The 27,818-nt window shown below is 34.6% G+C and overlaps 1 protein-coding gene and 1 pseudogene across 1 annotated transcript; both read left to right on the top strand.

The window, feature by feature from the left end:
- The first annotated feature begins 1,044 nt into the window (after positions 1 to 1,044).
- LOC143600062 (hyoscyamine 6-dioxygenase-like) lies at positions 1,045 to 2,755 on the top strand. The gene is made up of 4 exons (XM_077077855.1): positions 1,045 to 1,198; positions 1,268 to 1,518; positions 2,113 to 2,431; positions 2,511 to 2,755. The coding sequence occupies exons 2-4, from the start codon at positions 1,298 to 1,300 to the stop codon at positions 2,745 to 2,747; spliced, it is 777 nt and encodes a 258-aa protein (XP_076933970.1). The 5' UTR covers positions 1,045 to 1,198; positions 1,268 to 1,297; the 3' UTR covers positions 2,748 to 2,755.
- A 7,379-nt stretch (positions 2,756 to 10,134) lies between these two features.
- Positions 10,135 to 27,539, top strand: LOC143600052 (desmethyl-deoxy-podophyllotoxin synthase-like; annotated as a pseudogene).
- The last annotated feature ends 279 nt before the right edge of the window (positions 27,540 to 27,818 follow it).

The raw sequence follows: 27,818 nt of genomic DNA, 5'->3' as shown, positions 1-27,818 counted from the left end.
GGTTTTAAACGAACCGGTATCGACTCGTACATTGTAACCGCGGCTCTGATACCACTGTTGGGTTTCAACGGTGGTCCGAGACAAAAACGGATAAACTATTTGACCCGTTTTATTTAATATTTCGGTTTCGATAATAATTAATCCATATTAATTATTAACCTCATTAACGAAACAATAAAGAAACGCAGCGGAATAGAATATTTAAAACGAACCATGAACCGAAACCCGAACCCGGATCCGATTACAAACGCGTACGAGTACAATAAACTATAAATAATAATCAACCATAGGAGGTTTGTCGATATACCTCGGTTACGAGAACCGGGAAGACACCGAGAGTATACGAGTCACGCTAGATCGACACAATCAAAGAGCAATGAAGTTCCGGCGGCGGTGGCGGCGGAAGCAAGTGTTAATGCTCAGATCTGACAGAATGTTAGTACGTAGTAATGTTTTGTTTAGAAAGAAAGAAGATCTTGAGATAATTCCACCATCTTGTAGTCTCCTAATCCTTTCTTGAGCTTGAAATAGGATTATTTAGGCTAACATGTGTGTTCCATTGTGGATTGTGGACCGAGAGAGAAAGAGTTAAGCGTGTGTCTGTTCTTGTAAAATATGAGCTTGGATTGCACACCACAAATTTCCCTTATATAAATAATACTAAGTGATGTTGGAGTAAAAGTCACGCAAAACAACTAAGTCAGCTGATTGAGCAGCCACACTTCAAACTAAATAAATAAAAGGATGGTTTGTAAATAAATAAAATGATGGTTTGGCAAGATCTTGTCTACTAGGTTAATATTTGAGTTGGTAAAAAAACATTATTAGATTGTGGGATGACACTCAAAATTTAAATCATGAAATCTAGCTTTTTATGTGTTGGGCCTAATTAACCTTTAAGTAGGCCTTTATCTCGTTACCCCCGGTGTAACTCTGTCCGGGTCACGTTCGGGTCGGTCACGTTGACTTGACCCGAAACGTCCATAAAATCCAACAGGACATTCTGACTTCAAACTGGTCTAGTGTTCACTCTTTGCCAGAAAAATATATTTTCCCACCTGAACGAAGGCCAGGAAACCACAAAATTGCAGCATCCAAAGACATTCCGATCATTGATCTTGAAAGAATCAATGGCCTCGAACGAGCTCAGATAGTTCAACAAATTATTAAAGCAAGCCAAGATTTTGGGCTCTTTCAGGTTGGTGATGAAAATTTTTTACAACTATTTTTTAATAACATGTTTGATCGATTTTTACAACGCGTGTAGGTGATCAACCATGGAGTTTCAAGGGAATTAATGGATCAAACAATGGTGTTGTTTAAACAGTTTTTCGCATCACCTCCAGAGTTCAAAACAAGATTCTATTCAAATGATTTGAACGCAAGTTGTAGGCTTTACACAAGCACGTTGGACTATGACAGAGAAGTGGTTCATTATTGGAGAGATAACTTAACGCACCGTTGTCATCCTCTTGAATATCATATCAACCACTGGCCCGATGACCCTCCCCATTATCGGTAACAAAATCTTGATATCTCGTAATTTCAAGTTAACTTTGCCCATTATGACATCTATATATAGTTTTATTTTATTTTTTTTGGATTTAGAGACTTTAATTAAATGTAGGGCTAAAGCTCTTTTTTGGTTTAGCTGACCCACGGGCCGGGCTTGTCTAAGCATTTTGCTACCCAGTGGTGGACCATATTTTTTATGAGGGCAAATTTTTTGAGACGAATTTCTATCGCTAATTATTCAAAAAAAGTCCGGACTGGTTCGGGGTTGTTAGGGTCTGGTCACAAATAACAAACAAGATTAAATTAATAACTAATCTAGCAAATAATCAACTAATAGGGTAAAATCTAGAGTAAAGTTTTAAAAGGGACTCGAACCATCCAAATTTACTGTCTAAACTAACTATGGGGACGATGTAAAGATTTCATGAGGTCAATCAGGATTAAATCATATGTATACTATTAAAAAAAAGTTTCATGGGTATGCCACAGATCACCTAAAAGTACCAATATCGTTTCTAATCCATCAACTAACTAAGACAAAAGTTCCTGTTACTCCTTTTGTTGTTCCTACTAATGCATTCAAGGAGAAATGTGCAGAAAAGTTGTGGCGGAGTACTCGACTGAAGCGCGGAAGTTTTTAATGTCGATGCTCGAGTTAATCAGCGAAGGAATGGGACTTGACTCACGATATTTTGATGGTGAAATAACCAAGAACCAGTCGGTATCGGTGAACCATCACATTCCTTGCCCAGATCCTAGTTTAACAATGGGAATGCAAGCGCACTGTGACCCCAATCTTATTAGCATGATTCATCAAAGTGATGTTTGCGGACTTCAAGCCCTTAAAGATGGTCATTGGGTTGGCGTTGAGCCTATTCCAAGCGCGTTTGTGGTCATTCCTGGCATCCAGTTATGGGTACGTACATTTCATGCTAAGTTCGCATATTATTCATTTTTTAAACCAAAAATTGATCAAAAGTGTCTAAATGGATTAGGTTATAAGCAATGGGAAGCTAGCAAGTACTGCACACCGAGTAGTGACGGATTTAAAGGAGTCAAGGACCACCATAGGGGGGTTTCTTATTCCTTCGAACGACGTCGTGATACGTCCCGCAGATGGCTTGGTTGGTTCGTCGCCCATGTACCGTGGCTACACGTACACAGAGTTTTTCAGTACGTTCACGGGTTACAATTGCGAGGCTGAAGTGGCTCTTGAGTATTTTAAGCAGTGAGCAGAAGCTTGTTGTGGTGCGCAGTGGCGGATCTAGGAATTTTTTTTAGGTGGTTCCCTCTTAATTTATAAGGTGGTTCCTACGCGTCTTCTATATATCCGTACACTATTATTTCGAAACTCGGGTGGTTCCGGGGAACCACCCGTTTGTATGCTGGATCCGCCAATGGTTGTGCGTATACATATGGTGGTTTCTATGTCTAGTGTGTATTTGAAGTCTAAAATCTTATGTATGTGTGGAGTATTTACCATAAAAATGTATCATATACATAATAAGGATCATGATATTGTAAAATACGATCTCTGTGTTAGATCGCCTTATAAATAATACATCGTCTAGGATTTTTCCTTTTGGGGGTGCTAGACTTGAGTCCTGGCTCATGTGTGCGTCCTAAAATATGGGTGGCATGAGGATTTTAACTTAAGTAATGGGATATGACAAGTGTTATGACCTTTTGGGATAGACATCGCTGTCACTGCGACAGATGTCTTTAAAAGAATCTAGGATTTTTATAGTGATACTGTTTTTCTTTTTTATCAAAGTTAGAAAAACCCCGATTAATATTATATACAATCATCTTACCTTTTATACTAGACAATCTAGGAGAAAGGTATCCTAAACAGTCTTGAGAGCCACCTCAAAACAACAGATTAAAAAAACCTATGCTTAAAACAGGTGAAACTTGATTGGTCAATTAATAGTAAAAAGAAATAAAATTGAATGAAATAATTTATACAAAATTAAATCTTACTACCACCAAATTTATCACACATACATGTATTTGTTTCCAGCTATTGAATATTCATAAAAACCTTAAAATTTTCTAAAAAACACACATCCAAATAGAGCTTAAAACATGCATTTACACTTTAATTGTTTGTTACATAAAAATTCAACAATTCCGTAACCAAATATTCTCTATCTTGACAATTTCAATTTTTACGGCATCTACATTTTTAATCATTGGTTCCATTTATTTGGAGAATTCTTGACAAGAAATCTTCCAAAAGCTTATCATCTAAATTCTCAAATTCAGTCACCCCATCTTCTCCAATCAGCCAATGCTGTCGCTAGAAGACGAGATCGATGAACACAACATTGATGATGTCGAGTTTATCCCTAGTGGCGCCATCGAAGCCTGTGTGGAGGAGTTAACATTTCGATAGTGGCCATCGACCATCGTTAGGGAAATTAAGAATAGCATGATGACCTCTTAATGCACACGCGGCTCAATCATAAGCCCTGGCAGCTTCTTCCGCCGAGTCAAAAGTTCCAAGAACGCGCACCATTCTACAGAGGTAGGGTCATAAAATAGATAGGCTCAGAAGCTCTTAACCCACTAGACGCTTTCGAGGGCCCACCAAGAATGGTATCCGCAGAAGATATCCGCCAAAGAATAAGTAATCCTTCTAGAAGCTTGCAGAAGACACCCGCAGGCGGAAGAAATAATGAGTTAACATCATCAGGGCAAAACGAACAATGACTGAAAGATTACTTGATAGCGACGTTTACCTTCATAGAAGGGAGCACGTGAAGATATAGCCAATAAGGAAGAGCCGGCTGGGTGTTCCCCAAACGACCTGACACATGGCCAGTTGTTAAGTCCTATCAGAATTGGTCACGTGTCTCTCCAGATGAACGAAAACATCTTCTGGACAATGATAGCCCAGCCACACACACACACACACACACACATATATATATATATATACGGAAGGGATATTTTGAAAACCTTGTTGAGTTTTAAGAACTTAAGAACTTCATTCTTAACCACACATTTAATTAAATAGATTAGATTATGTGGTTGAGATTAAATGTGATTAAAAAGTTAAATAGGAGAGAGAATAAAGATGCACAGTGGTTACACTAATTTAAACGTCCGTCACACATATGAAAAAGTCGACTCGGTGCGCAAAAAAATCTGTAATTTTTTTACATACATGTAACCTACATATATTACGTATATATAAAAAAAAAATTTAAAAATTGTTACGTTGAATTCTTTTGAGTTCTTAAAAATCAAAATGGTTTCAAAAGAAACTTCCCCTATATACATGCATACATACATACATACATATGTGTGTGTATGTATATATATGTAATAAATAAATAAATAAAAATAATTCAACCAAAAACGAACCAAACTCAAGCTCAAGCTTTATGTAAGTTATATGTATATATATTTTTTATTTGTTTTGCTATTTTGTAATGATCTGTTTTATTTCTTAACTTAGTAGTTGTGTTTTGATTTAATATGTATATATTAATCTGTTGTGTTCATTATATTTTTTAGCGTTTTGACTATTTCAGTTGAGATGCGTAGGTTTTTAAATTTTTAACAAAAGAACATAAACTAACATGAATATGTTGATTTTTCAAACGAAAAGCATGAACACAAATATTTGTCTTATGAAAAATGGGCGGTAGATGTAGATGACGGTGGTGGTTGATGCATGAGAGGGAAAGTTGACGATGGTGGGTAGCAATCGGAAGTTAACCGATGTTGGAGATGATAGACCGACGATGGAGAATATGTAGAGAAAAGAAATTAAATTAAGGTTTGATGATGAAAGGATTTCACAAATATATGAGATGTTATAACCCGTATAACGGCTATCTGAGTTTAGTGAGACTCATGACCCGCAAAAATTATTGTTTGATTATTAAGGGGTTATTTCACAAATAAATGAGATATTATAACTCGTTTAAGGGCTATCTGGGGTTGTTGAGACACATGATCTGTGAAAATTTTTGTTTGATTATGAAAAGATTTCACAAATAATGAGATGCTATAACCTATTTAAACACTATCCGAGTTTGGAGAGACCCATACCTATGAATTTTGGTCAAACACATGAGAAACCTCGAATCACAAGTCAAACAATCTGGTGGCTTGAAAGGGGATGGGGAGCCACCGGAGAATGGCACATAGGATTTTTTTTGGTACGCATTTAAATAGATAGATTTCAAATTGTTATACTTTTTTTGTTCATTATGTAATATATTCCAAAATACTTTGTGAAATTTAAAAATCGGCAATAAACCATATTTGTTAAAAATTGAAAATAATATAATTTCAAATGTTATCATTAACATATTATACTCTGTATGTTGTAGAAGATTTTAAAGGAAAACAAAACCCGAATATGCTTAAATTTTACAAAGCAGTTTTTTTAATCATTAAATTAGAAATATATGCTTAAAAGTTAATCCATATTTTTAAAATCCATCCATTTATCTATTATTGTTGTTGTTGTAAATCGTCATATAAATTTATAAATATATGTTTTAAATCTATCCATTTATTTCTTCGGTTAATTTAGAAACTATATATATATATATATATGTTAAAATGTAAGGAAATTATATACAAGTCACTTTCATATATAACAAAGTTTATCATATTAAATTTTTTAGTTTTTTTTTATCAAGGATTGTTTCGGGATTTTGTGAAACTTAAAATTTGATTTTTATGGATCAAAAGTTGGTAAATAGATTGTTTAGTACAAGTTAATTGCATTTGGTTCAAAATTTACGGGTCAAATCTGAGTATTTTTTAAAGTTCGAGAATGCAATTTGATTTATTGTCAAATTTGTTACGGGTTCAAAGTATTGACTTGAAAACGTCAAACGGATAAAAGTTAGAATTTTAAACATGATTTGGGTTTCAAATTTATTTCCAAGTGCATTTTTGGAAATAATCAAAAGGTTTAGGATTTGATAAATTGATTATTTTCCCTCGACTATTAAAATTAAAAAAAAAAATAGCGAACACTTCTGAGATGCCACCCCAAGTAGGCCTGTAAACGAACCGAACGTTCGGGAACTATTCATGAACCGTTCGGCGGGATGTTCGTTTATGTTCATTTCTTTAATAAACAAACAAACATGAACAAAAATTTTGTGTTCATTTAATTAAATGAACGAACATGAACACATGTTCCATTCGTTCATTTATGTTCATGAACGTTCGTTTATGTTCGTTTATTTATGTTTGTTTATGTATTAATAGAACATAATTAAATATTATCTAGATAGGTAATCTGATTAAAGGTTTTTATGTTTGTTAATTTGCGTTCATTTAAGTGTTTTCATTTAAATTCATTTATGTTTGTTTTTGTTCATTTATGTTCGTTTATCTTTGTTCAGTTATGTTCGTTTAGATTTTAAACAAACGAACACAAATGTCCCTTTTTATATAAACGAACATGAACATAAATATTTGTTCGATTAAGTGTCCGTGTTCTTTTAAAGTTTAATGAACGAACACGAGCATGCCTTTGTTCGTGCTCATTCGATTCGTTTACAGGCTTTCATTATTCAGATTGATGAATACATTGGTCTCAATCTATAGGCTCTGTCGATTTTATTTGTGTTCGTTTGTGTTCATGAACCGTTTGTGAACACATTAATTTCATTAATGAACGAACACAAACATAAAATCTCGTTTGGTAAGTGTTCGTGAACCGTTCGTGAACACATTATTTTCTTAACGAACGAACATGAACAAGGCCTTGTTCATGTTCGTTCGGTTCGTTTACAGCCCTAACCCCAGGCCTATCAATGTTCTCACTTTTATCAAACTTGAAACATTTGTGTCAGCATTAACTATTCCTTAATGGTGATCAGAACGCTGTGTGGGAAACATGATGCAAAATTATGTTGAAATGAAGCAAAGTATTCACAATGTTGAATGGGTTAACATGTTATTTTGTATATTGTCATTATGGCAAAGTCGAGAAGCCCCTGAAACTTATCAAAATCTTTTTATGGCGTAGTTGATGAAAACATAGTTCTTGAAAAACATCTGTTGCTATAATTTAATATTCTCATTTTCTTCTATGGGTGGTAAATTGATAAATATATCAATAAAGGTATCGCTCGATCTATATTTAGACTAAGCGGTCAGAACTACTATTGTATGAGAAGTCTTTTTCTCAAAATTGATTCATAACCAAAATTCTTTCAGTTATACATATATGATACTGACAATGAAATTTTCAATTGAAGAAGCGTTCTTGAATACGTTTTTTTGGAGGGAACACCCACATCCCCCCCCCCCCCCCACAAATTCCCCCGTGGCGAAAGAGGGGCAACAGGGGTGGGGGGAATATTTGTGGCCGTCGTGCTTTTAGATTTAATATTATTATATTAAGTATGTGTGTGTAATATTTTAATGTGATGAGGCTACAACATCATTACACCCCTAAAATGAAAATCGCTCTTATGCTGACGTGACGTCAGGTATCGAAAATCACCCCGATTTTATAGCCCCACTATACATTTTCCTTTCCTTTCAACAAATTCCTTCCAAAATGGAAAGAAAGATTTTACACTACAAAACCCTCCACTTTCTTTCCTTTCCTTTCTTCCTTTAAATGAAACTCAGGAACACACTTTTTATTCTTTCCTTCCTTAAATGAAACTCGGGAACACAACTCCTCATTTCTTTCCATCAATTTCCTTTCCTTTCCTTCCTTAAGTTGAACTCGATCGGGAATAGGCTCTTTCATGACAAACTGAAAGAGCACAAATGTAAATTACTTTTGGCTCCGCTAGCAATACTTGAAAGCACCGAACACAATTAAATGCTTGAAACTCAAAACAAACTCTTTTGTTTAATAATTGACGTACAAAAAACAAAAGGAACTTGAAAATAAACAGGGGACGATATGGGTTTATATACCCATACAAATTGACTCCTAAACAAACTAGGAATTAGTCTTATGCCATATTTTGAACAGCTAAATATTGTATATTATAAGGATTGAACCATAGATCTTCAAAATCACACATAAATCATCTTACTATTCAATCAAAGTAGGAATAGCATCTCGAACTCAAGACTAAGAGATAAACCAAACAATTAAATAAAAGTATAAATAACAAAAAAGATAATGACAACAATTAATTAAATTGTTGTCTCGATCTTCTTCAAGCCACCCCTTAAGATCATAACCGACCCACCCTTATCTCTAAATGTTGATTTTGTTTAATAGGGCATGGGTGCTCTTGCGTGTTCATACGTTCAACTTTTTAGCCAAATCCCCATGTAATTTTCAATTAAAATTTGATTTGGGTGAAGGGTTAATACATTATGACATTTTAGTATTACAAATAAATAAAACAAATAAAAATGTAAATGAATCTAGACAAATTAACATAATTAAGCAAATATAAACAAACATAACTAACCAAACGTTAATGTATAAACGAACGTTCATAAAAACAAATGAAAGAATGTGACACACATATTCTTGCCCGTTCGTTTACATAAATAAATAATTATTTTGTTTTTATTTTTTTGTTTTATTAAATAAACAAACTTCCTCTAAAGGCATCATACTAAGGGTGGCAAAACAAATCCAAATGGGTTGTTTTGGGTCAATTTGGATAACTTTTAAAATTGAGATGGGTCAGGATGGATCAAAAGAATTTTGCAAGAAGGTCAAGATGGGTTGGGAAAATGCCAGTGACTTTTGGTTATAGGTTAGAATGGGTTTGTTTAAGGGTTAGAATGGACTAAAACAAGCTTTATCCAATTTTATTTCAAACAAAACTCACGGAACCGAATAGAAACCGATAAATCGAAACCGAACGAAATCATAAAAAGCAAAACCGTAGTGAAAAAAAACTGAAAAAACCGAAATTGAACCGAGGCAAAACCGAGTTTTTTTTTACGAACGAGGATGACGGGGAAAACATTTTAGTTATTTACTTTTTGCGTTTTCGATTTATATTTTAAGTTATTATTTTTTTATTAGTTTTTTTAAATATTTTTTTTGAGGGGTTTTTGAAACCCTTTGTATTTTAACCTTTACTTAGTTTAAGATGGGTTAACTTTACCCATCTTGACCCATACCTATCCTAAACCGAATAAAACCGAGAAATCAAAACCGAACAAAAACTGAAAACATTGAACCAGAATAGATACCGAAACGAAAAAAAAGCAAAAATGAATCGAAAAAACCCGACCCTGAACTGAGTCGAAACCGAGTTTTTTTTTTGTTTTTTTTATTTTCTTATTATGAACGAGGATGACGGGGGAGACATTTTAGTTATTTTAGTTTTTGTGTTTTTGATTTATATTTTGAGTTATTAATTTTTTATTAAATTTTTTGAATATTTTTTTGAGTGGTTTTTGAAACCCTTTACATTTTAACATTTGATTGTGTCAAGATAAATTAACTTTATTCATCTTGACCCATACCCATCCTAACCCTCTTTTTTAAAAACCCATCATGACTCATCACTCAAATCCAAACCAACCCAACCCACTCATATTGCCACCTCTACGTCATACAAACATCCTATATATTTTAGATATCGAGAATGTGTTTATAACTTTATATTTAGTGAAGCAATATCAAATATTTTCAACTCAAACATGGACATGGTTCAAATGTCTCTACTAGTTCCTGTGTTCCTAGTTTTCATCTATTTCCTCCTAAGAAATCGTCGTCGGCTTCCTCTGATCGGTAACATGCACCAACTTCTTCATCCTTCACCACATCGAGTGCTCCACGACTTAGCTGCCAAGTACGGCCCCATCATGCACCTCAAGCTCGGTTTCGTATCCACCATTGTTATCTCCTCAGCTGAAGCAGCTAAACAGGTCATGAAGACTCATGGCAGCATCTTTAGTAACCGCCCTCAGCTCGTGGCTCTGAAAATGCTGACCAATAATTACCGTGACATCTAATTTTCTCCTTATGGCTCTTACTATAGGCGACTTAAGAATACATGCATTCTTCAACTCACAACCAAGAAAAGCATGGGTTCAACCCGGTTTATACCCGAACAAGAGGTGAAGTTGTTTGCTGAATCAATTAATAAAAGCTCGGAACCGATAAAACTTGGATGAAAGGGTATATGTTTTGAATCACAACATCATTTCTCGGATTGTGTTTGGTGGTAATAAGTTTGACGGTGCAATGAGGTTCCGAGAACTGACTAGGGAAGCGGCTGCTTTGGTGGTTGGATTTCAGATCGGTGACTTCTTTCCATCATTCGGGTTTGCAGCTAAATTCACTGGAAGGAATAAAAGGTTGAAAGAGTGTTCCATGATGACCCCAAGGATTACAAGGGTCATGACTTCGAGTACATTCCTTTTGGTGCGGGTCCTAGAGTTTGTCCTGGAATGTCAATGGGAATGGTGAACACCGAGCTTTCTTTAGCTTCTTTGCTTTACCATTTCGACTGGAAGCTAGCTGATGGGGAGAATCCACAAGATTTAGACATGAACAAGACATATGGGGTGACATGTTTCAAGACTTGTAATCTACGGCTTCTTCCTTGCCTACGGTTCCCTATATCAACATAGAGGTTTCCGTTTGGTGATCGCGCATGTTTGAATACTAGATATAAAGACTATAACGAAGACGGCATTTTAATGTCATTCCTTCTGATGATATGAATAATGCATGTTGATGTTTTTGCAAGATTTAAATTTCAAGCTAGTTTCTTCGTAAACAGACATACGGTCTCAATACATTTGTAATCATGTATTAAACCTAAAAAACCAATATATTAAACCTCAACTATATCTTTTTTTAAGTTACTAGTGGAAGCGTGGTAGTAGCATTATTTTTAAAAGTTATAGACATAAGAGCTTTCACATCATATCCCCTATTTTATGTGGGTGAATAGGAGAAAAAATGCAATGATTTTCTCTTTTTATATACTAGTGTTTAAACCCGTGTATTATACGGGTTTTGTCAAATGATAAAGATAAATAAGGTCCGTTTATTTCAGTTGTGATTCTTATAATCCTTGTGAATTAATTTAATGTAAACTTAATAGAAAAAAACAAGCATAGTTAACGAAAAGTACTAAAATAGCATTATTTTGGAAACACCAGGTGTTGGTTTGCAAGAAATTTTAAAAAAATGTACTAAAGTTATGTTGTTGGTCAAACCTTAGGTATGAAAATGACACTTGATTCAATAATGAATATAATCCATTTGACAAAATGATTTTGACCGATGACCCATGAATAGCTATAATAAATGAGATAAGAGATTAGGAATTAGATGAAATGTGGGCTTGACACCTAAAGCTCAACTATATATTTTTTTAAGTTACTAGGAGAAGCGTGGTAGTAGCATTATATTTAAAAGTTTTATACATAAGAGCTTTCACATCATATCCCCTATTTTGTGTGGGTGAATAGAAGAGAAAATGCAATGATTTTTTTTTATATATTAGAAAAACTACCGGTTACCTTATATAATTTTTTATTATTTTTAAAAGTGGTTGTAAATAGAAGAGAGAGAAAACATAACGATAAATATATAGAAAAAATATTTGTTAATTAAAAAGAAAAAGGAGAAAATAGTGGTTTTTAATATAATTTTAGATTTGAAGATAGTTGAAGGATGTGAATGCTCTAAGAGCATTCTTTGCAGATGCTCTATATTTATTTCTATAATTACATTAAAATCTTAGAGCATTCTTTGCAGATGCTCTATATTTATTTCTATAATTACATTAAAATCATTATATTTTCTTTCTCATTTACAATTAAACAATATTTTTTTATGCTTTTATCACTCTATTTTCCCTCCACTCACTACCACATTCAAAAAACATGTATTCAAAATTTATAGATGGTGAAAAATGTTTTTTCAAATTTACTTATAACAGTAATATTTTCCTCATCATTTCTCACAAATACTTACAACTATTTTATAATTTGAAATCTGATGTTTGGTACCATACTACAAGTTGTCTACAACCTTGTCCGTTGAAAACAATTTCTAAACATTGGCCGAGTCAATAACCTAAAAAACAATTTACTTTCTTTATGCACTTTGTTGTCATTTTTGTTTGGTTAACAACTGTCAACTGAACATTATTGTGTGAATGTCAGAATACATGCACGGTAGTTAGTTTCCTGTTTATTTACAATCACAAAGCAAAATTTCCGGTCACTGATAAAAAACTTTGTTCTAATATTTGTAAGTAACCAAAACTTCAAGTGTGGGGTTCCGATCGATTTCTGAATGATTGTTTAGTGGTCTATGGTTACGAGGTTTTGCAAGGTTACTTTATAGTCGCTCTTTGGTGGTGATTCAACGCCAGTCATTCGAACTTTGTACAACAGTGAATATGGCTAGTCGATGGTAAGGTTTGCACCAATCCAAAAGGTTGGAGACTTGGTAATAGGGATGGGTTTGGGCCGGGTTTAGCCATCCCCAACCCCATACCTGATTATGAAAGCTTGTCCCAAACCCGTCGAGTTTTAATCGGATAATTACTAATCGGGTTTCGGGTTTTTCCATCGGGTTTGTCAAAATACCCATTGGGTATACCCAGCCCAAAACCCATCGGGTTTCTATAGAATTTTGACAAAATATAACTAATCGATTACAAATAATGATTACCATAAAATAAAATGTTTCAAATAATTGTTATAACAAGTTTCAACAAATAATATATTTAAAATATCTAAAGTATACAATATAATATATATGAATATAGAAAAAGTTATGTCGGATACATCAAGTATATAATCGGGTAAATGGGTTAATATTATCGGATAATTGGGTCCGATAATCGGATAAATTGCAAATCCCAAACTCGTCCCAAACCCATGAAAAATTTCAAAACTAATCCCAAACCCTAATGAGTCGGATATTACCCGTCTCATTTATGTTGGATTTCGGGTTTTTACATCAGGTTCGGATTTCATTGCCATCCTACTTAAGAGAAGTCTTCCGGGCACTAGTTTATATGGCTATGTCTGCAATTTGGTGTAGGGAATTCAAAATCAAAAGCTAACGTCAAATGGTGTATTCAATCTGATGATGTGACCAGTCATCCATATTTTCTTCCCTACTATCTTAATTTCAACCTACTTTTAATCCAACCCCATAAATATGAATACGAACCATACAGACTTTGATAATACACTAAATCCCAAACATTTTTATTCAACTATATTTATAGTTTTGAAAGTGACCCAACCATTCAAATCCAACATGTATTAATATGATTATTATTAAGGAAAATTCCTAAAATAGCCCATTTTAGAGAGAAGTCCCATTTTATCCCTTTTTTCTTTAAAATCTTTTATAATTTTGACTTGCAAGACGCTTTGAAAAAAAGATAAAAATAAAGAGGGAGCAAACCAAATTTCGAAAGAAAGTCAGGTAAAAGACGAGATTTTGGGAAATAATGCCGTGCAAGCCCAAATTATTTTGTAATCTTGGAGCAAAAGTCCATATTTTTCCAAATCTTTTTTTATTCAAAAACTGTCTTGAGTGACTATTTTTTTATGTTTCCTACCTTTCCCGTCCATATTTTCAAATTATTGGAAAAATATATTTTTTACAATTATACCCCTAAACCACCAACACCACCTTGAACCACCACCGTTACGCCGTCGGCCACACCCCATCACCACCACCACCATCCATCACTACCACCTTCACCGCCACCGTCACTACCACCGTCCTTCCTTGTGCATCCAGATTATATAATTTAATAGGGTATTGGTCGTCTTCCACCGTCTGCCATTGTTGAGTATGAACAAACACCTAAGAGATCTCCCGTGGGTGTGCCGGATTCACTTCCGTGACTTACATTACATGACTGATGACTCTAATATTTATATGTAATGCTGAAGTTGTTTTGAATAGTTGATATTTTTGGTTTTTAAACAATTTGGTGATCAAAAAGTACTTAAATGTTTCTACACAGGAAGATATTGTTAAAGTGGCCTTGTATCTGGAAAAGCTTATTTGTTGTTTCTCCTGACGGTGGCGGTGATTATGGTAGTGACGGATGGTGTTGGTGGTGGTGGAGGTGGCTATGGTGGTGGTGATGGGGTGGGGCCGACGGCGTCGGTGATGGTGGTGGTTCAAGGTGGTGGTGGTGGTGGTTCAAGGTGGTGGTGATGGTTTAGGGGTATAATTGTAAAAAATATATTTTTCCAAAGAATTTGAAACTATGGACGGGAAAGGTAGGAAATATAAAAAAACCGTCTCTCAAGACGGTTTTTTAAATAAAAAAAATTTGGAAAAATATGGACTTTTGCTCCAAGTTTACAAAATAATTTGGACTTGCACGGCATTATTTTCCCAAATCTCGTCTTTTACCTGACTTTCTTTCGAAATTTGGCCTGCTCCCTCTTTATTTATATATTTTCCCAAAACGTCTTACAAGTCCAAATTATAAAAGATTTTGAGAAAAAAATAGCTAAAATAAGACCTCTCTCTAAAAGGGGCTATTTTGGAAATTTTCCCTTATTATTAAGTGTTGAGATAATTGCATATTGCGTCCTTATGGTTTAGGAGAAGGAGCAACTTCCCCTTTTTGTGAAATTTTGAACTACTTGTGTTCCAGTGGTTTTCGGCATTGCCATATTGCATCCCTCCGTCAAAAATCTGTTCGTTTAGATGTTAAACGCAGGGGTATTTTGGTAATTTTGAATTATTTTTTTGGAATTACTATGTAGAATAGTAATCAAGTTTTATAATTATTCTAATCAGGTCACTCACTGATAAAAAAAAAACTTTGTTCCAATCAGATTACTAAACTTTTAAAATTGTTCTAATCTTAGATATTTGAGCTGATTATCCAAAATTATAATGTGTATCTATTATTATAATAAAACAGAGGACAGGTGTCCTTTCCAGCCTTCTCCTTTATTTTTGCTAATTTGACACCTTCACCACAATACAGATCTTTGGCCGGTAGTTATTTTCAGAGAAGTTCCACTAGTTGTCTTGATGCTCCTATTGTTATAATACTCCCATTCCCCTTTATCAGTTCATCCTCTAAAATCAACTGAACTGGCAACGGATCGAGCGAAAATCAATCAACTCACCACTTTGGAAGGCCGGGTTGATATACCTTTTCAAACACTAATTAGGTAAGCAGATTCTATATACTGTTATCGTTATTCTCAATATCGATTTGTAATCATCGATGGTAGCGTGATCTATGTTCCACGATAGCACCATTTATTTCACGAATTCATGAATGGGAATGTTGAAGAACAAAAGTACATATGTAATCATGTCTCCAAAAGATATTGGACTTTATAGATGTAATGAATTATAGTTATTTGCATTTGGTTTATGAATACACATAAGTCTAATGATTATCATATGCTTTTATACAGTCGACGCCACGCTTTTAAAGCTAAACTTCTCGATGTAGAGTGTAATATACTAAATTTACTAATATGCAATTTTACTCATTGATTTTTTAAATGCTACCGTTTGATAAACTTATTTATGTTTTTTTTTTGTTCAGCTCGGTTATGACATTGACGGGAAGTACTTAATGATCTTTTTTGGTGGTTTTAAACTGTTGCTGAACTAAAAAGATTATCACTGATGATGATTTAATAGCATTGGTTTCAGACGAGGTTTTCCAGACGAGGGAAATTTTGAGATGTACAGGTATGTATATGGTTTTGTACAGTATTCTGATGATATAATAACACTCAGTTGTTTGGTTTATGAAATTGTTGGTTTTGTCGTTATTACATTCAAATCTGCGGTTTTGTACATTCTGGTATGTTTATTTTGCTTTGAATCTTAAACTGATTTGAATAGTAGGTCAGATTTCTCGGTGTTGTGCTCGCTTGCTGTGAAAATTAGGTCAAATTCTTAAAAGTTTTGCAAACCTGTTTTAGAAAACACCATCTCTCTTTGGGTTTCATCAGAAATTTATAAAAATGATGCAGCTGAAAGCAATTTTTAATTGTAATTACAAAACTCATGTTCTTGATGGTTCTTGATTGCTCCAAGATTCAAGTTTTTTAATCTGCTAAATACATGATAGCTTAAGCTGTAATATATCAGATTACAATCTTGGTAGTTAAGGGGATCTTTTCAAGGCATAAGAGAAGAATGATTTGGAATGAACTTGATAGATGCTGTCATAAAATTCAAGCTAAATGATTCAGAAATATTAAATATTTACTACTTATGACAATGTTTTTTTTTCTTTTTTTCTTTTTTTTGCGTGCAGATATACGATAGAGCAGGAGATTGAAACTGAAACAAAACAAAACAAATTCCTCCACAAATCGATGAGACAATTATTGTTGTGGATCCCTGAATAATGCTTGATTTTGGTGACTAACTAAAATAGTTTGAAAGTTCCCCAAATCTTAAATTATGTTTTAGGTATTTGGATAATTATTAATATTGTAATCTTTTTTGTAATAATAACTTTCACTTATTAATTTATTCAAAATTCATATTTCTAAACCTTTGTTTGCTTATGTTCTGAACCAAGTTGTATTATTCTATGGATCATTGCTAAATTGGTTTTTAAGCTTGTGATATACCATATGGTCTATATGCATTGATTAACTTTCAAGATTAGCAGTTGTTACATTTTGGGATGTTATAAAGAGAATTAATAGCATGTGGTGAATTGGACTAAGAGAATCTTTTGGCCCACTCTATCCGATTATTTTTGTTAATGTATCATAACTTTTATTTACGTATTGTTCGATCATGTTAAATATAATAATGATGTTAGGTTTAGCTTGTCTGACCCAACCCCGTGTATTACACGGGTTTATAACCTAGTATAGCATATATTAGAAACTTCTCACATACTCACTCTTGAGCTCTATCATCATTCTTCAACCACAGACAGTACCACCACTCACCAAGCCGCCACCATCGATCATCTCAACACCATCGCATCGCTAACCCACCGTCAACCATATCTCATATCTTTGCACTTCCTAAATCATACTTTGAGGTACACGAATAAAATCCGCCTGTTCGTCAACCTAGGTGCAAAGACCAGATCCGACGAGGGTTTTAAAAACTACTGTTCATCTTTCGGATCGCAACCCTTAATATAATAACCCAAACTTTTGTATTAGATAACAAACGAATAAACATATATATGTATAATAATAATAATAATAATAATAATAATAATAATAATAATTTAAAATTTGAAACCTAATCCTATTATTTTAAGATACAAATACAAATTTTAAACTAGCCTTATCACCTTCTAATACATCTACGTAGCTACAATACCTACTCTCGTGAAACACGTCTTCTTTTCGAACATTTATACCCTCTCAACCTCAGATTTCCCGGATAGAAACTGCAACCAATTCCGCCTTCGTCAATCACTATTCTTCTTCGGTTCCGTTGCACCACCAGCCTTCGTTTGTGACCGAGTAAAACCTCCACCATCGTCCCGCAAACTTGCCGGAAGCCGCCGCCACCGCCATCGTTTGTTGCTGGAAACAATATTAGCTGCCACCAACATCGCGACCGTCTATTTCTGTAACATAACTGTTGGACGTAAAGTTGTTCGGCTTGTGAGGTAAATTAACAGTTCTGATCAGCCGCTGCTGGTTTGTATACGCTCTTAACGTGTTCTAATATGGGGGTGGGTTCGTTGATTCGTTACGAGGACAAAAACCTTATTTTAACTAGAAATATGTAGTTGGAAATTTTGATGTTAAACACAAGAATGAAATATAAACAAAATAAGTTTCTGTTTGTTCGTTCGTTTGGGTGTTGTTTGTTGACGTTGGAATCATGTAGTTGCATATTCATTTAATCCAATAATTCATGCAGCCAAGTCCAATGTTCAAATCTCCAGCCCATGTGTCTTGTTTTTTTTTTTTTTAAATATAATAATCATAACATAACTAATACTAATTGTTGTAAATCTGTTGTATGCAAGTGTCAACAAAGTTAGAATATTACGTAAGAATGATAAACTATATAAAGAGTTAGTGGGTCTTTTTAATAATCAATTGAAAGTTATTTATTTTATGTCTACTCTTTTATGACAGATAAGTAAATATTGTTTTAGAAATTCATATAACTAAATTGTAAACTACACGTATTTGGATATTTAATGCATGGGCAGAAGACGATGGTTATTTTTTTTAACTAATCAAGAACTAAAGGTTTCTGTCGTGGGGAAATCAACGAATCAACCAATGCAAATTCTGTTTGTATATCTAATTTAGAATGTAACCAAACCATAGGTTATCATACGACTTTTGGACAACTTTGAGTTTTAATTAACTTGGCTTACTTTTATTCTGCTAACTAAGGTACGGATTCTGTTTTTCTTCACTCATAGTATTGGATTTAGTCCATTTTATATTCGATGTCCGTCACTTCGTAGTGCGGATTTTTGTTGTCTAGTTCGGTTTATTCGTATGATATGATTATATTAATTTTATAGCATGCAATAGGTTATATATATTTTGAATTCATTATTGCATGTTCCTGTTTAAATATCTTTTAGTTATACGACTTTAGTTCAGTACTCTGTTACCCGAGCATTTCTGACTTGTCGTTGGGGCGTCAACGACATGGCACTTATCGTGACAGTGCGTAATCAAAGTTCACGGCGTCTCTGAAAGTACTCATGTAGTACCTTGGCCACTTAGAGGCGTATAGATCGATCTTAGCTCCGACTCCTGACTCCTGACTCCTGACATGGCACTTATCGTGACAGTGCGTAATCAAAGTTCACGGCGTCTCTGAAAGTACTCATGTAGTACCTTGGCCACTTAGAGGCGTATAGATCGATCTTAGCTCCGACTCCTGACTCCTGACTTCTGTTTGAGATGGAACAATGTGTGCACGCCACCCACACCGTCTCTTTGGTGCATGGACTAGCTAGCTGTGTACCCCTCTGTTTAGGCTCTGGGTGCTTCCGTATTACACGAGCTATTTATTTTAACATCATCGTCGTGTATTTTAGTAATTATATTTTGTTTCGCTATATTTCTGGTCCGTTTTGATATGTGTATACGCATTTGGTTAAATTTGAGTATATTCAGATTACGTCCCGATCGTGTATCGGATTATGTTTCGCATTTATTTATAGTTCAGTTAAATGTTACACGTCACACATTATATGTTACAAGTTATATGTTTCTGGCTCTGGGTGTTTTTGTTATAGTTCTGATATATTTCCGCATGCGTTTGACCATGTTCTGGCCAAGTGTCGGATCATACATCCGAATTTTGTTAAGTATATGTTTCGGTAAAAAGGGTTGGTTTCGAGTTTGAATTGAAGTTCGTATATTTATTCTCTTACGTCTGTCCTTACCTATACTATTGTTCTTTCCGTTACTGGGCAATTTTTGGCTCAGCCGTGTTTTCTTGTTTTGTTTTTCTTATTTTGTTTTCAGGTAATCCGGGATTCGGGGAATTTTGTGATGAGAGATAAAAATGAAGTTCAAGCTTCTAAAAGTTAATTCATTTTGTTTAATAATATGACGTAGGTTGCATTAATTTTTGTTGTATTTTGGATTGTGGCGTTGATTTGATATCTGTAATAGTAACACGTTAGCCTGTTCCGGGTTGGGGTGTTACAGTTATGGTATCAGAGCAAAGGCTCTTTCCTGTAGAAAACTTAAACCTAAAAGTAAAACCTGTGAGGAAATGGGTAGACGTTGGGTTAGGGTTTCATGTTTCCTGTTATTATTCATCATTTTGTGATTTTCCCAATGTCAGTAAGAAACCCGTCGTTGTTAGCAATAGGCGTCTTTTTAACCTTATAAATTAGTCAAGTACAATGAGTTAAGTTATTCTGTCTTCTCCACCGCTTGCGCTCTATGACTTAAGAAGTGACTTCCAAAGACATTGTTTGAAGCCACCAAAGAGATCATGACTTTGACTAACCCTCTTTACACTCGATTTAGACCTTGCTACCTCGTATGCCTCGAGACATATTCCGCAGGACCTATAATCTAAATAAATATGAGACTTGGTGTTAGTAAACACCTTTAAGTAACCGACATCTTTCATAATTTGTTTGTCATCGCAACGTTATTTCTTTGTAATCATAGCTAGGACTTTGAGATGCATTATGGGTGGGCAATTAGGACACTACTGTAAAGTAAATTGACGATTACACTTGATCAACGTAATGGTGAATTTACAGTTACATATGTGTGCTATTGAATCCCTATGATGTAGATTAATGTTTTTCTGAATCCGCAAAGACACTGTAAAGTAAATTAACGATTGCACGTCGCAAATGTAACCGTGAATTTATACGTACGCATGAGTGCTACTACAATCTTATTTTGCATATTAATATTTCTTTGAATACGCCAATCTGACCTTGTCATAAGTTTGCCATTATATAGTTATAGGTTATACGACTTTATTAATATAAAACCACTTTGAATGCAAAACTCATGTTTGCGACCCCGTTCCAATATTGTAATATACTAAAATTCGAAACAATAAAATAATAAATGTCGATTGTTAGAAAATTGATAAACCGATGAACCGTTAATAAACGAAAAATCATGATTTACATATAAATTATATTTAATATAAAATAATAAATAATAAATTGAGATGATAATCTAATTGAATAGATATTAAGTAGATTGTTGGTGTATATATATATTTTTTGAAGGGGTTTTCAAAATATAAATATATGTATTTAAATAAATTAAAACAGGAAAGGATAATAAAACAAATGGATTTATTAGAGTGACAAATATTTTAAATTCTTGATCGATATTCGAATTCTCAATTGTTATCATCAAATAAATTTAAATTTTAAGTTAACTTTTAGTGTACGATTGGGAAAACCCTAAATCACTCTGCTCATTCATGCCACCCACTTTCCCCATTCAAAGACCCATACCATAACCTCCACCACCACTGCATATTCCCGCCACCATCTTCTTCCGCTGCAGCCGCTTGCCACGCCACTACGGTCGCTGCATACTGTCACCATTGCTCACCGTTTGACGTCGCGTTCCGCTTTTTAGCCGCCATCACGCATCCGTATTCTCTCACCGCTCTCGCTCGATCTTTGATACGTTCGGTTCGGCTATATATTTATATATATTGAGCCAGCGCTGTTGGTCGTTGGAAGGAAGGCCGCGCGATTCGCTGGTGCCGAAACTAGTCACCGCAGCCCTTGCAACCCGCCAGAGAAGTCGCCGACACCGCTGGTAGTCACGCACCACCGCTCGCCTCCGCTCTCTGTGTTTCCGCATTAAGCCGCTATGTACCGCCACCGTGAATCCCCCACTTTGAAGTATTGTAGGTTCTCGTGACGTTCGGTTTTAGTACTTTAAGATTTTGTCACTGTTTTTTTTTAATTTGTTTGTTAACACAAGGGTCTTTTCTTCTAAGCTTAGTTAAGTCTTTAACATGCATACGAAAGGACAGTTAGGACACGGTCGTAAGATAAATTGACGATTATGGTCGCGAACGTAATCGTGAATATACAGGTACGTATGTTTGCTACTAAAATCCCTGTGTGCATAGTAATATCTCTCAAATACTCCGACACGACCTCGTCATAAGTTTCCATTTATTTCTTTTTACAAATGTTATGTGCCTCTTATATTTTCATATATTTATTTGTATATGATTTAAGAAATGTATGTTAACATACACTTTAGTCATTAGTTTCCTGCTATATATATTAGTATCCGCTTCAATAATTTTTGTGTAATCAGTTAATAGTTTACCTACTAGTTATCAGCTTTGGATACATGTGGTCAAATAAATTTTCTTACTAATTTCTACTTAAATCTCAAGTTTTCACTTAATAATACAAGACTTCTACAAGTTATCTGTCTCTAGATATTCGTTATTCCATATCAGTTGTTAGTTAATTGTTCTTCTATTGAAGCCTAAAGTAATGTTTCATACATTGAAATAAAAATAAAATAAAATAAAAATTGTTACTTGTATTTATCAAATTTCGAGGACGAAATTTATTTTAAGAGGGGAGAATTGTAACATACGAAAAATTCGAATCAAAATAATAATAATAATAATAATAAGCATGATGGTTATGGTCACTTTGAACTGAGAACGTTAATGATGAATAATCAACACTTTAGATATGAATGTTATAACTTATCATATAATAATTATATAATATATAACCTGAATAATAATAATAATAATAATAATGATAATAATAATAATAATAATAATAATATAATAGTTATCACTTTTTATTTCCACTTATAAGTCACATGTTTCAGTTATCTGTCTTTCGTTTTGGTTATTAGTTACACAATTTAGTCATAGGCTTTAGCTCATCAAAATTTATTTATTTTAGTTATTAGTTATCCACTATGTTATATGTAATTCTGTGTTCAAATGAAATTTTTGATTTCCGTTTATAAGAACTAGTATTATCCGATACAAGTTTTAGGTTACCCATAGTTTCGTTCAATATCATCATGGCAACGAGTCAGCTATTTCAGTTTGGATGGTTTTGATTTCATATGAATTCTGTTTTATATGTCCTAATATTTGTTTCCAAGACTTTGCAATTGTCATGTCTGAATTTATGAAAGTTTTAAGTTTGTTTCGTTTCCGTTATATCCGAAAGTATGTGTCACCGTCTTACAATTTCGAGGACGAAATTTTTTTTTAGGGGAGTATAATTATAATAACCCAAACTTTTGTATTAGATAACAAACGAATAAACATATATATGTATAATAATAATAATAATAATAATAATAATAATAATAATGATAATAATTTAAAATTTGAAACCTAATCCTATTATTTTAAGATACAAATACAAATTTTAAACTAGCCTTATCACCTTCTAATACATCTACGTAGCTACAATACCTACTCTCGTGAAACACGTCTTCTTTTCGAACATTTATACCCTCTCAACCTCAGATTTCCCGGATAGAAACTGCAACCAATTCCGCCTTCGTCAATCACTATTCTTCTTCGGTTCCGTTGCACCACCAGCCTTCGTTTGTGACCGAGTAAAACCTCCACCATCGTCCCGCAAACTTGCCGGAAGCCGCCGCCACCGCCATCGTTTGTTGCTGGAAACAATATTAGCTGCCACCAACATCGCGACCGTCTATTTCTGTAACATAACTGTTGGACGTAAAGTTGTTCGGCTTGTGAGGTAAATTAACAGTTCTGATCAGCCGCTGCTGGTTTGTATACGCTCTTAACGTGTTCTAATATGGGGGTGGGTTCGTTGATTCGTTACGAGGACAAAAACCTTATTTTAACTAGAAATATGTAGTTGGAAATTTTGATGTTAAACACAAGAATGAAATATAAACAAAATAAGTTTCTGTTTGTTCGTTCGTTTGGGTGTTGTTTGTTGACGTTGGAATCATGTAGTTGCATATTCATTTAATCCAATAATTCATGCAGCCAAGTCCAATGTTCAAATCTCCAGCCCATGTGTCTTGTTTTTTTTTTTTAAATATAATAATCATAACATAACTAATACTAATTGTTGTAAATCTGTTGTATGCAAGTGTCAACAAAGTTAGAATATTACGTAAGAATGATAAACTATATAAAGAGTTAGTGGGTCTTTTTAATAATCAATTGAAAGTTATTTATTTTATGTCTACTCTTTTATGACAGATAAGTAAATATTGTTTTAGAAATTCATATAACTAAATTGTAAACTACACGTATTTGGATATTTAATGCATGGGCAGAAGACGATGGTTAATTTTTTTAACTAATCAAGAACTAAAGGTTTCTGTCGTGGGGAAATCAACGAATCAACCAATGCAAATTCTGTTTGTATATCTAATTTAGAATGTAACCAAACCATAGGTTATCATACGACTTTTGGACAACTTTGAGTTTTAATTAACTTGGCTTACTTTTATTCTGCTAACTAAGGTACGGATTCTGTTTTTCTTCACTCATAGTATTGGATTTAGTCCATTTTATATTCGATGTCCGTCACTTCGTAGTGCGGATTTTTGTTGTCTAGTTCGGTTTATTCGTATGATATGATTATATTAATTTTATAGCATGCAATAGGTTATATATATTTTGAATTCATTATTGCATGTTCCTGTTTAAATATCTTTTAGTTATACGACTTTAGTTCAGTACTCTGTTACCCGAGCATTTCTGACTTGTCGTTGGGGCGTCAACGACATGGCACTTATCGTGACAGTGCGTAATCAAAGTTCACGGCGTCTCTGAAAGTACTCATGTAGTACCTTGGCCACTTAGAGGCGTATAGATCGATCTTAGCTCCGACTCCTGACTCCTGACTCCTGACATGGCACTTATCGTGACAGTGCGTAATCAAAGTTCACGGCGTCTCTGAAAGTACTCATGTAGTACCTTGGCCACTTAGAGGCGTATAGATCGATCTTAGCTCCGACTCCTGACTCCTGACTCCTGACTTCTGTTTGAGATGGAACAATGTGTGCACGCCACCCACACCGTCTCTTTGGTGCATGGACTAGCTAGCTGTGTACCCCTCTGTTTAGGCTCTGGGTGCTTCCGTATTACACGAGCTATTTATTTTAACATCATCGTCGTGTATTTTAGTAATTATATTTTGTTTCGCTATATTTCTGGTCCGTTTTGATATGTGTATACGCATTTGGTTAAATTTGAGTATATTCAGATTACGTCCCGATCGTGTATCGGATTATGTTTCGCATTTATTTATAGTTCAGTTAAATGTTACACGTCACACATTATATGTTACAAGTTATATGTTTCTGGCTCTGGGTGTTTTTGTTATAGTTCTGATATATTTCCGCATGCGTTTGACCATGTTCTGGCCAAGTGTCGGATCATACATCCGAATTTTGTTAAGTATATGTTTCGGTAAAAAGGGTTGGTTTCGAGTTTGAATTGAAGTTCGTATATTTATTCTCTTACGTCTGTCCTTACCTATACTATTGTTCTTTCCGTTACTGGGCAATTTTTGGCTCAGCCGTGTTTTCTTGTTTTGTTTTTCTTATTTTGTTTTCAGGTAATCCGGGATTCGGGGAATTTTGTGATGAGAGATAAAAATGAAGTTCAAGCTTCTAAAAGTTAATTCATTTTGTTTAATAATATGACGTAGGTTGCATTAATTTTTGTTGTATTTTGGATTGTGGCGTTGATTTGATATCTGTAATAGTAACACGTTAGCCTGTTCCGGGTTGGGGTGTTACACTTAAACATCTTCGTTTTTCATATCCGGACTTCACACCACTTTTGTTTTTAGCGCCTGAATTGGTTGTTGTCGGTGACGGTCGTTACAATCTTGTCGGAGGTGAGGTGCCGGCGGTGATGGTTGTTGCCCGGAAAATCGATTTGCTATTGTGATTGGGGTTGTGGAACATGGCAGATTAGGAGATGGTGGTGTTGATTTTGGCCGGTGTTGGTTACAGTCTTGGTGGTGGCGGTGGTCGTCGTGGTCAACGGCTGAGTTGGCTAAAGGTGGTGGTCGGTTGGTGATCGGAGAAACGATGACGAAGAAGATGTTATTTGCTGTTTGTTTTATTGTGATTTTAGTGTGATGTTATTTGTTTTATGTGATTTATTAATTTAATAAAACTTAAATAACCTGTTCAGGTAAGATACTTTGAAAAAAGCCTAAACAATCTGTCATTCATATCAAATATCTAGGAATGGGAAAATTTTAAAAGTTTAGTGACCTGATTGGAACAAAGTTTTTTATCAATGACCTGATTAGAACAATTATAAAACTTAATTACTATTCTATGGAGTAATCCCTATTTTTAATTAAAAATTTATTATTAATTTAACCAATACTAGCTAATAACCTAGAGGCGTGGGTTCGAAATCGATCATAAGCACCAATCACCTTGCCGCTAAGTGAGATCGATTTACTTCTCATGTGATTGGCTTGAGACGTTCTGGCGTGGGCCAATTTGCTTCTCAGGAACAAGTTTTGGAACAATAACTAATTTTATTTTATACTCCTAACAAAAGGCTATTCGCTTTGAATCACAGCATCATCACTCGGATTACGCTTGTTGATAAGTTTGACGATGAATTGAGGTTCCGTTCCCTGAGTAAGGAAGCGTCTGCTTTGGCAGCCGGATACCGGACCGGTGACTTCTTTCCATCACCTGGGTTCGTTGCTAAATTCACTGGAATAAATAGAAGATTGGAAGAGTGTACTTTGGAGATTAGTAGCACCATAGACAAGTATATACAACACCACATCCATCATCGTAAACTAAAGAATCCGACCACAACGTGAGTGTCTTGTTGATGATCTCCTCCAGCTATAAGACACTGGCCGAGGCCTCGGTCAGCCATGTAATACCGACAACATCAAGTCTGCCCTCATGGTAAAAGTTTCTTTTCAATTTTAAACGAATCCCAAAACGTTAAGTACGAGTTATTATTTGGACTATGTCATTTTAGTTTTACTTTATGAAATACAGGATGTGTTCACGGGCGCAAGTGAAAATTCATCGAATGTTGTTGAGTGGGCGATGGCAGAAATGTTAAAAAAACGTAAGTGTGATGAAAAAAGCTCAAATCGAGGTCAGGCAGGTTATTGGTGAAAAACCCAACCCTGGTATTGTAGAAGAGACTAATCGTCCAAAAATGAATTACATGAAAATGGTAGTGAAAGAGACCCTAAGATTCCACCCACCTGTTCCTCTTTTGCTCCCCACAATTCCATGGAAATATGCATGATCAGCGGGCATAATATCCCTTCACAAACCCGAGTGATTATCAACTACTGGGCCATATCCCGGGATCCTATGAGCTGGAAAGATCCAAATGTGTTTAATCCGGAGAGGTTCCATGACGAACCCAAAGATTACAGGGGTCATGACTTCGAGTACATTACCTTTGGTGCGGGTCGCAGAGCTTGTCCCGAAATATCTTTGGAAATGGCGAACACCGAGCTTCCGTTAGCATCCTTGCTTTACCATTTTGACTGGAGCTAGCTGATGGGGAGAATCCACAAGATTTGTACATGAACGAGATATATGGAGTGACATGTTACAAGACTTGTAATCTACGACTTGTTCCTCGCCTACGAAACCCTATATCAACATAGAGATTTGTTTAGTTGGTGATTGTATTTGAATAATATAAAATTAAATAAACGAGCAGTTCAAAATCTATTTACCCATCAATTGTCATTTGGGTCATGTTCGATTTGGTGAACGTTTCTCACAATGATGAATGCGATGCTACTTATGATAGTTCGGATTTTGTGGTTATTTTATTTCAAGTTATCTACTATGACGAAAAGGCATTTTAATTTCATTCCATTTGATGGTAAATAATTCATATAGATGTTTTTGTAAGATTTAAATTTCAAGTTTCTTAGCAA

Source organism: Bidens hawaiensis, unplaced genomic scaffold (assembly GCF_021521415.1).
Source record: "Bidens hawaiensis isolate Kalapana, Puna unplaced genomic scaffold, B.hawaiensis_p1.1 tig00001960_1, whole genome shotgun sequence".
NCBI classification, from domain to species: domain Eukaryota; kingdom Viridiplantae; phylum Streptophyta; class Magnoliopsida; order Asterales; family Asteraceae; genus Bidens; species Bidens hawaiensis.
This window is presented reverse-complemented; position numbering and strand designations above follow the sequence as displayed.